Source organism: Phaseolus vulgaris, chromosome 9 (assembly GCF_000499845.2).
Source record: "Phaseolus vulgaris cultivar G19833 chromosome 9, P. vulgaris v2.0, whole genome shotgun sequence".
NCBI lineage: Eukaryota > Viridiplantae > Streptophyta > Magnoliopsida > Fabales > Fabaceae > Phaseolus > Phaseolus vulgaris.
The window spans coordinates 3,117,823-3,127,930 of NC_023751.2; the positions used below are offsets into that span (position 1 = coordinate 3,117,823).

Consider the following 10,108-nt stretch of genomic DNA (forward strand, 5'->3'; position numbering starts at 1 on the left):
TTTTATAATGCATCCGTGTGGTCAAATAAATTTAAATTCTGCTTGTATGGAAAAAAAAAGTGTATAAAGTATTATTCAAAAACCTTTCCATAGTTCCATAATTATTCACATTGTCTATTACAAAAAGTGACACGATTGGAGATCACACATTTACTAGAGATTAGAACATTTCATTGTATATAAGTAAGTGCAAACCTCATCTTATAAGCCGGTTTTATGGGGTTGAGTTAAACTTAAAGTCCACTTCGTAATATGATATCATAGTCATTTAAAGTCTATCCTAACAAATGTTTGTTGGACTTATCAGACCACCCGCTATCGAACCGTTATCGGACCACCCATAATATATTTGTTGGGTATGAAGTCAGGACCAATTGGGTTGGGCTGACTAGACACATGTTTAGTGAGTGGGCTTAATTATTATGTTCCTTTGTTATCTCTATTTAAAGATATCATTGTACTTGTAATTGTAATTGGTGTGCAACAGGATATAATGTAAACCTAATAGTTGCCCGGGTGGATGTAGGTTGCAGTTGGCGACCGAACCACGTTAAATCTTGTGTCGTTTATTTTTCTGCAGTTGATTCGTGATTATGTGTGTTGTTTCCGTGTGCGTTTTTCCCATCAAGTGGTATCAAGAGCCTTGGTTCGTTTACACACTAGAGATCCGATCAACAGAAATTAATCGACGAGATGTGAAAATTGCGGTTGCAGTAACGTCCCAGAGTTAGGGTTTCGCAGAGGCGACAACAATGTCCCAGAGTTAGGGTTTCGCAGAGGCGGCAACAACATCCCAAAGCTAGGGTTTTGCAGGGGTTGCAGCAGCGTCCTAAGGCTTAGGGTTTCCCAGATCTGCTTCACAACAGCGGTGACCAGCGACGGTGGTGGTGCGGAGCGCCAGGGCAATGGGGACTGCGACCAGGTCTGTTGGTGAGTGATTTTGGGTGGTGCAATTTTTGTGTTCTTGATTTAAAAAAAAAAGATTGCCAAGATCTGAAATCAGTTGTACCGAGTATCTCGTCTAGTCATTTGAGATGACAGAAGAAGGGAGGTTCCGAATTGAAAAATTCGATGGTATAGATTTCAGTTGGTGGAAAATGCAAATTGAGGATTTGCTAGTTCAAAAAGATTTGGACGTGGCTTTGGATGACAAGCCAGAAAAGATGTCTAATGCAGAGTGGGCAGGTTTGGATCGGAAAGCTATGTCCGTTATCTGACTCTCTTTGAGTAAGAATGTTGCGTTCAACATTTTGAAGGAGAAGACAGCGAAAGGTATCATGGAAGCATTGTCTAACATGTACGAGAAGCCATCTGCTGCAAACAAGGTGTTTCTGATTAGAGAATTGGTAAACATAAGGATGAAGGAAGATAGTTCAGTTACTGAGCACATCAATAAAACGAATTCGATCTTAGCCAGACTTATGTCAGTGGGCATTAAGTTCGATGATGAAGTTCAAGCTTTACTACTGTTATCGTCTTTGCCTGACAGTTGGTCCGGAACGGTTACAGCAGTTACCAGTTCAGCGGGATCCGATGGATTCACTTTTGAGAAGATTCGTGATCTCATTCTTGGCGAGGATGTCTGAAGAAGGAGCTCTGGGGAATTATCTAGTGAATCGCTATATGTCATGAGAGGTAAGAGAAATATCAGAGATAGTGGGAGCAAGAACAAAGGAAGGAGTCATTCAAAGACTTGGGATTGCTCAAGTGTAACATGTTGGAACAGCAAGGAGGTGGGGCATTTCAGGAATCAATGCCCAAATGATAAACAAGTCAGCATTGCAGAAGATTCCGCGGACGAGGACCTCTTAGTCTGTTGCGCGGAGAGCAGTGTGGATTCCTGGGTCATGGATTCTGAAGCATTGCAGAATCTAGTTATTGGAGACTTTGGAAAGGTAAGACTAGCGGACAATAGAACTCCTTGATGTTACGCGGGCATGGGTGACATAGTGTTGAAGACACCAGTTGGTTTTTGGACTTTGAAGAATGTCAGAGTTGTTCCAAGCTTAACGAAAAGTGTGATTTCTGTTAGGCAGTTGGATGAACAGGGACATGAAGTGAAGTTCGGAAATCAGCAATGGAAGGTTGTCAAGGGAAATCTTGTCATGGCCTGCGGAAGAAAGAAAGGTTCGTTGTATATGGTCGAATTACCGTTTGAGGGAGTGACCATCCCAGGTCAGAAGATAAACAAAGTCCGGTTCACAGAATCTCGTGGGCAGAAGAGGGTTTTCTTTACAAGAGAGAAACCCAGAGCCACAGGTCAAATTCAGGATGAACGAGCATGGAAAGGTTCAGGTAGACCAGTCAGAGGTACTTGTGGCAGTGGGAGCACGGGTCGTGCTTCAGCTAAGGTTCCTAGATGACAGTGGGTTAGGAGAACCAGTATTCCAGCGGTTGAAACTTCTCCAGAAAAGTTCTTGTTGAATATGGAGAGTGTTTGTTCTCAGATTGTTCCAGGATCCGGCAGTTCCTGTAAGTGGGAGTCGGTAGAAACAGAGAACGGACTGACGTGTTGAAACTCAGGTTGTTCCAGGATCTGACAGTTCCTGTAAGTGGGAGTCGGTAGGAACAGAGAACAAGTCAGTGACTGACGTGTTGAAACTCAGGGGAGTTTTAACGAAGTCTTCAAAATGATTAAGAAGGCTGGTGGCAACTAGAGGTGGAACAGTGAGTTTCATCGACAAATTACAGAAGTACATGTACACAGTTGAAGCGCAGGTGAACATTGTTCCGTGACTTCAAGTGGGAGATTGTTGGTATGAAGTCAAGACCAATTGGGTTGGGCTGACAAGACACCATGTACACAGTTGAAGCGTAGGTGAACATTGTTCCGTGGCTTCAAGTGGGAGATTGTTGGGTATGAAGCCAAGACCAATTGGGTTGGGCTGACTAGATACATGTTTAGTGAGTGGGCTTAATTATTATGTCCCTTTATTATCTCTATTTATCTCTATTTAAAGAGATCATTGTACTTGTAATTGGTGTGCAACAGGATATAATGTAAACCTAATAGTTTCCCGGGTGGATGTAGGTTACAGTTGGCGACCGAACCACGTTAAATCTTGTGTCGTTTATTTTTCTGCAGTTGATTCGTGATTATGTGTTGTTTCCGCGTGCGTTTTTCCCATCAATATTATCCTATACATGACTTAGACATAAAGTCCAATTCGTAATAGACATCTTTATCATATTTGATAGAATGGGTAAAATTACATAACAAATTTTGATGATTGAATAAAACAAGAAAAAAAGAAAATAAAAGGTTTGAACTATATGGAGAAAATAAAATCTTGTTGCATGTTGATTTCCAAGTATATTTGTGTGTGACAAGAGTGCTATAGAGTGACTACAAAAGAATCGAATTTTCTCTTATGTTCCTCTATGTATTGGAAAAGAATCATGTTATGCTTTACCATTGTTGATGACGACACAAAATTCATATAAACAATTCACGAGATAAGTGAACTTGCATCTCACTTTATTATCAACAAACTCAATGTTAAAGCATTTTCATGTATCCACCAACACACGGAACATTCCTCAAGTACAATTCCTTACCTTTAATTTAAACTCTCGGCTACCATAACAAATAACAATTCAATTCATAATTTTTCAAAAATTAACTTTAATGCATCAAATATTTATCTCTAATGATAGATGTTAACAACCACCATGAAATCCACAATTTTAAAATATTAAAAAATATAAATTCATAATCATTTTAGTTTATTTTTTCACAATAAATTGCCCATACGGTGCGTAGAATAAATGCCACAACTAATATAGTATTGTTTAAACAAAAAAGTAATTAAGAAAGACGGTGAATTAGGTTATGAATAAAAAGCAAAGATTTACAAAATCAGTAGAGTGAAAATATTAAAGTAATACTATAATTGGATAAAAAATAAATATGCATACGTTTAAAATAACGATAGAAGGAAATAAATAAATGAAATTAAGAAATTGATAGTGTTTAATTAAGAATGTATTTTGAATTAATGTGTGAAAATGTGTAATTGTAGAGCTATGTAGCAAAGATCCGTAAAATCTTTAAAATGTAGGATACGTAGATACATATCTATATATTATATAATTATGAATTATATAAATTGACAATAAAAATTTATGTACACAAGTATGTTCCAGATTATTTTTTGGAACAGAAAGATGTCTTTCATGACTGGTTTACAAAGATTTGTTTCTTATTTTTATAATCATAATCATAATAAGAATTTATACAATAAAGTTTGAATTTTTAGAAAACTAATGTATTTTTTTTAAAAAAATTATGTCAGAACCGTATTGGAATTGTCATAAATCTAACAAATACTTTTTGAATTAAACACTTTTTCACATTCTACAGATATCATACGAATATCAGTATCGAACACCGACACGCCATTTAAGAAGAGTGTCAAATATCTTCTAAGCCATTAAAGTTTTTAGGGTGGTGGGCGCGACTTGGATTTGGTGTGTTTTGACGTTGAGATGTTTGATAGAAAGGAAGGGAGAGAGAGAGTGGTGGGTGGCATTGATTGTGCGAGTGCCACGTCGCTTCCTTTTCCCTCGAGTCAAACACTTCATTCCATTTGCGCGTTTCCTCTTTTTTTCATTAATGTCTTACTTTTACTATTTCATTTATGATTGGTTCAAATGTTTCAACCATACGAATAAACGAGTGAAGGGCAGCAACAGCAACGTAATGTCTCTTGCTTCATCTCTATCTTTCAAGGTTTTAGTCAAACTCCAGAGTCGTAAATTCTCAGACACTTTTTTCCCTTTTTATACGTCCTCGCCATTCCCATCCCCTTCTTTTCTCAATCCCAATTCTCTCTGTAAATAGGTTCGCTCCACTTTTCTCAACCTTCCAATCCAACCACGCTCCTTTCTTTAACTTCAATTGCACTGTTTTTTTTATGCTGCTCATTCTTCAGGACGACAATAATGGGAGCGGTTTGTTCGGCGGGCATGGTGGAGACAAATGCTGAACTTGGAGGGAAGAGCTTCGGGTTTTCTGGGAAGCTTAAGAAGGAAAATAGCTTTGTGAATCATGGAGAAGCTTTTTCAGATTCTAGGTCTGATACTGCTCAAGGTAGAAAGCAAAAGAGGCACGACTCTGGGTTTTCTTTTGAACATGGTTTATCTACTCCTGCTTCAACTGGACGAAAACAGGTCTGTTTTCACTCCGCCTGCATCGTTTTTATGTCCTTATTTGGAAGGTTTGAAAATATGCATGTCGTTAGGATTGTTTCTGTGGAAATTGATTGGTTGGAATGAGGGCTTTCGTGTTATTCTAGAATTGGGGATTACATTGGTGCCTGCAATATCTGAATGGCCGCCTTGTCAGTGGTTTAATGTATTAGTGGCATGCCTCTGTGGTTAGTGTGTAAAATAGAGTTTCTTTCTGGAATGGCATTTCATGGTATGTTGGGGATCTTCTGAATTGGATTTTTAATGGTTCATGATTGGTGTCATTTTTTTTTTTTCATAGGTGAGCCAGAAGGGTTCTTTGCTAGGAAAAGCTGGCGAGAGGGCAGTGGAGGTTTTGGACACTCTTGGAAGTGGCATGCCGAAGTTAAATACTGGTGGTGGGTTTGTCTCTGGCATGACTTCCAGAGGGAATAAGATGTCGATATTGGCATTTGAAGTAGCTAATACAATAACCAAAGGAGCAATTTTGTTTCAATCACTTTCTGAAGAAAATATCCAGATTCTTAAAAAGGATGTTTTGCAATCGGAGAGGGTTCAGCTATTAGTCTCGACTGACATGAAGGAGTTAATAGCTCTTGCTGAGGCTGACAAAAGGTTCTAGCTTGTTCAAAGAATATAATTCTTGTTTTTCATCGCTGGGAATTTTCTTTATGTTCTTGTTTTCTGATTTTTCCGGGGAAACTTGTAGGGGAGAATTCGATGTCTTCTCACGGGAAGTAGTTAGATTTGGAAATATGTGTAAAGATCCACAGTGGCACAACCTAGACAGATATTTCTCAGGGTGAGTTTCCATGTGCATTGCTATTGACAAGATTAAGCTAACTTGTCATGATTGAATTCTTAGCTAACAGTCACACAAATTTCACATTAAAATCTTTGACCAAAAAATTATCAGACTAGACTTGGATGTCCTGGATGACAAACAATATCGGGCAGAGGCAGAAAAGACAATGCAGGAGTTTACCAGTCTAGTTCGGAATACTGCTGTAAGCTCATTGTCATTTTAAATAAAGTTCTGCATATTTTAATTTTCTCAATGAATTGGTGACTGAGTAAAGCTGTTGTCATCATTTTGGTTTCTTGGATGTATGCTGCATGATTTTGATTAATGGATCTTTGGTATGACCCTTGTGCAGTTTTTAGGCATACTACCGGGTTTATTATATTGGTTCATACTATTTGTTTACTAATTCTGATGTGCTTTCTAAGTAGTTTATCTGTTAAAGTTTGGGTTTCAATTGAATTTTTTTAGCAGTTTCTTCTTTACTTACCGATTTTCTCCTTGCTGTGTAGGAATTATACCATGAATTGAATGCTTATGAACGTTTTGAACAAGATTATCTGCAAAAGATTAAGGAAATGGAGTCCTTAAATCTTCCTCTAAAAGGTTAGAAATTTCAAAATATAGTTTTCCTCAAATATTTCCAAATAAATAAATAATACTTAAAATACCATAGAGGGTTTCAGATTTTTTTTATTTGCTCAGTTTTTTGTCATATCTTAATATTTGAGCGGAGGATATTCTAATCTCGCACAACAAATTTTTGCTATATAGTATTTGTTACCCACTGTTATGATATAACCTTTTTTTTTTCGGCTGAAATATATTCTTATTATTGATGGGCTTAGATGTAGTTTCGGATGACCAGTTTGGATTTTCAGTTTGGCGTACATACTATCTGCAGGACACTTCAAAATGTAATTCTGCTGACGTTAACCAATCATTGACAGCTACGTTCTCTTTAAAATTGTAGGGGAGAGTATCACAATGTTTCAAAGTGAGCTAAAGCACCAAAGAAAGCTTGTGAGGAGCTTGAAAAAGAAGTCTCTTTGGTCCAGAACTTTGGAAGAGGTATATTTTCACTCAATGAATTGCTCCTCATTTTCATCTCTTATTGTTGAATTTAGTATTTCCCCATGTTTACTTCTTTGAAGTGAGTATTTTATAGCTGCGGGTTCACAACAATAGACTTATTTTGTTGGAACTGAATTTGCTTATTGCAGATAGTTGAAAAGCTCGTTGATATTGTTACCTATATAAATCAAGCAATTTATGAGCTCCTCGGAAACCATGGTATGGATTGTATCTCTTAAGGATAAAAAACCAATGCTTTACCTAATATAGCTAGAAAATATGCATCTCTTTATGCACCAGGAACCTAGGAATTAACTTAGGGAAGTCTGAACTATTCATTTAATTCTGTTATCGAGAAAAAAAAAAATCAAGTCACGGGCGTTCTAGTTTTTTACATGATTATTTTTAAAGTAAACAGGCCGTAGATTAAATTTTCCAATGTTTCCTATGCTCTAGTTTTTTATTCAGATGTACTTGAAAAAAACAGCTGCCTTTCTCTTTGTGGTTTAAAGACAATAGATGCGTATTTGCATTACAAAGAAAATAAACCCTTGAAATTAAACACTTCATACTGTCGAGGGTAAAATTCTTATTGCTGAAGATCAATATGGAATCATGTTATGCGTCCCTTACGACAAACGTTGTGACCTTGTCATTTATTACTGAGAAAAAAGCACCGGGGAAAACTACAAGACAATCAAATGAATTTCTTTATCATTTTTAATATTTGTGTTCCAGTCATGTATTGGCTTGTATGAAATCTACTTTTTGTTTGTGTTATCTACCGTGTATATCTAGATCTTGTTGCCTGGTCATAATAATAAGACATGTGAAATCGTGGATTCGTGGCAGGTACAACAACAACCAATTACTGTAAGGGTCATGAAAGACTAGGAGAAGCTGGTCTTGCGCTGCACTATGCTAACATCATCAATCAAATAAATATGATTGTATGTTTCATGCTGAACACAATTGTAATGACCTTACAAATAGAAATATTTTTGATAAAATAACATTTGTTTATACCAGGCATCTCGTCCAACCGCACTTCCTCCAAACATGAGAGACACATTGTACCATGGTTTGCCCAACAATATTAAGATTGCTCTTCCATCTCAGTTGCAAACCATTGCTGACATGAAAGAGGTATACCCTCCCTCCGCCGAATATCCATGACCTTCCATTTTCTAGTCCCTCTCAGGGTGCCCTTTTTTAGGGGAGTAATGAATGACTTAATGGAAACAGTTTTATTTTGTTTTGGATTATGTTAAATGACATAAATTTTCTGTAGCTCTCCATCACTCAGATCAAAGCAGAAATGGAGAAGATTCTTCAATGGCTTGTCCCGGCTGCCACAAATACTGTCAAGTAAGATATGTAATATATTTGTTTGGATTTGCTTATAGTTGCATCTTTTTTTCTTCATGTTGGTCTTATTTCTTTTTGTCAAAATAGGCTAAAAACTCCCGCAATTGTTTATGTATTTGTTTTCTCTATTGATATTCATGACAGGGCACATCAGGGTTTCGGATGGGTTGGTGAATGGGCAAACACAAGGTTTGTTGTAAACTTGGATATCCTAATATTTGTTGGCATATTACTTACATATGCAGTTAGAAGAAAAGTTCATCATAACTCTTTCACTGATGTTGCAGTAATGACTTCGATGATAACACCTCCAGAGAAAGTAACCCGATTCGTCTGCAGACACTTTATTATGCCGACAAGAGGAAGATAGATGTTTACATAATTGAATTGTTGGCATGGCTTCACCATTTGATTAGCTTTGTAAAATCTAAACAGAACACCCTGAGACAAATGCCTAATCGGTCTCCTCCGAAGGTACTCGAACTTCAGTCCAAGATGCGACAATTTTTAATTCTATCCGTGGACAGTGGCAACAAGCCATTGGGAACTCAAATTTCTCAAGAGGATAGAAAATTATTGGAGGAGGTTATTGCTAGGAGAAACAACCCTGGATTCAGCAAAAGCGAGGATCTTGGTTTGGCTAAGAAAAGACAAGTGAAGGATTTACATGCGACCAAAAGTGCTGGGAGTTCACCTGCCAAGGAAATCGTCAGTACAAGACCTGTCTCAAACCACCAAAACTATAACGTTTTGGATATTATGGATGGGTTGAGTCGCTGATCACTCTTTCTGCTGAAATTCTTGCTAGCCCATTCTTGCTTATAGATAATACTCATCATTCATTTCTATATAGTTCTAGTTGTGTATATATCTATATAAACAACTAACACCAGATCTTTATTTTTTTATACATTTATTTTGTACAGTGGATGAGGGAAATAGTTGAATTCCTTCTATTGTTCAATTTATTATATTGTGTGAATACATTGCTTTCAAAGTTTGTTAGGAAATAATTGAATTCCTTTAATGCCCTCTTTGTCAATTCATTTGTCTGTAAACTTGTGTCACTTGTTGCAGTTTCAATGTTTGGTGCTTATAGAATCTTATCTGTGACAAAAGTATTAAGAATGCAGCCTTAATAAATTACCAAACAAATATTTCATAGGACTTTTTTTGGATTTGTATCGGAATCAGATTGGTAAAAGGGAAAGTGTCCAAGGTTGTCCTAACCAGGCTTTGAGGTAGACAGACACCTTGCTGGTATAAGATGAGAACCCCACCCACTCACTGCTGATGCGTACCATTAATCAAATGGTAGTTCACTCTAACTCCTTATAGAAACCGAATCAGCGTGTTGTGGGACATAACATAAGTTGTACGCAATTACAAAAGTTAAGATGCTTGGTGAGACACATCCTCAATCTATCACCTATTATTCTATCTATCTATATTAAAGAAGACTTAAAACTTTCTTTTTAAAGTGAGAATTGAAATTTCAATTTATAGTAGTTTGCCGATGAAGTCAAATTTAATAGTTCTTATTATATTCAACAAAAGTTTAAATAATTGACATAAATATTTTTATATAAAATTCTGTTAGTTAAATATTAATTCTAATGTTAAATAGTGTTCCTGCTAGGGAGATGGGACCTAGAGAACTATTGAAGTTTTCTT

The 10,108-nt window shown here is 36.8% G+C and overlaps 1 protein-coding gene across 3 annotated transcripts; it reads left to right on the forward strand.

Moving 5' to 3' along the window:
• The first annotated feature begins 4,522 nt into the window (after window positions 1-4,522).
• Window positions 4,523-9,476, forward strand: LOC137821114 (protein PSK SIMULATOR 2-like). Of its 3 annotated transcripts, none has more exons than XM_068625546.1 (13): window positions 4,523-4,843; window positions 4,935-5,172; window positions 5,492-5,805; window positions 5,900-5,992; window positions 6,107-6,197; window positions 6,505-6,598; window positions 6,966-7,063; window positions 7,216-7,285; window positions 7,919-8,016; window positions 8,096-8,212; window positions 8,358-8,434; window positions 8,579-8,623; window positions 8,722-9,476. In XM_068625546.1, exons 2-13 carry the CDS (start codon window positions 4,945-4,947, stop codon window positions 9,212-9,214), a joined length of 1,818 nt encoding a protein of 605 aa, XP_068481647.1. In that variant the 5' UTR covers window positions 4,523-4,843; window positions 4,935-4,944; the 3' UTR covers window positions 9,215-9,476. The 3 variants fall into 3 exon arrangements, with proteins under 3 accessions (XP_068481647.1, XP_068481648.1, XP_068481650.1); XM_068625547.1 differs by having other exon boundaries at window positions 4,524-4,732; XM_068625549.1 differs by having other exon boundaries at window positions 4,652-4,699.
• The last annotated feature ends 632 nt before the right edge of the window (window positions 9,477-10,108 follow it).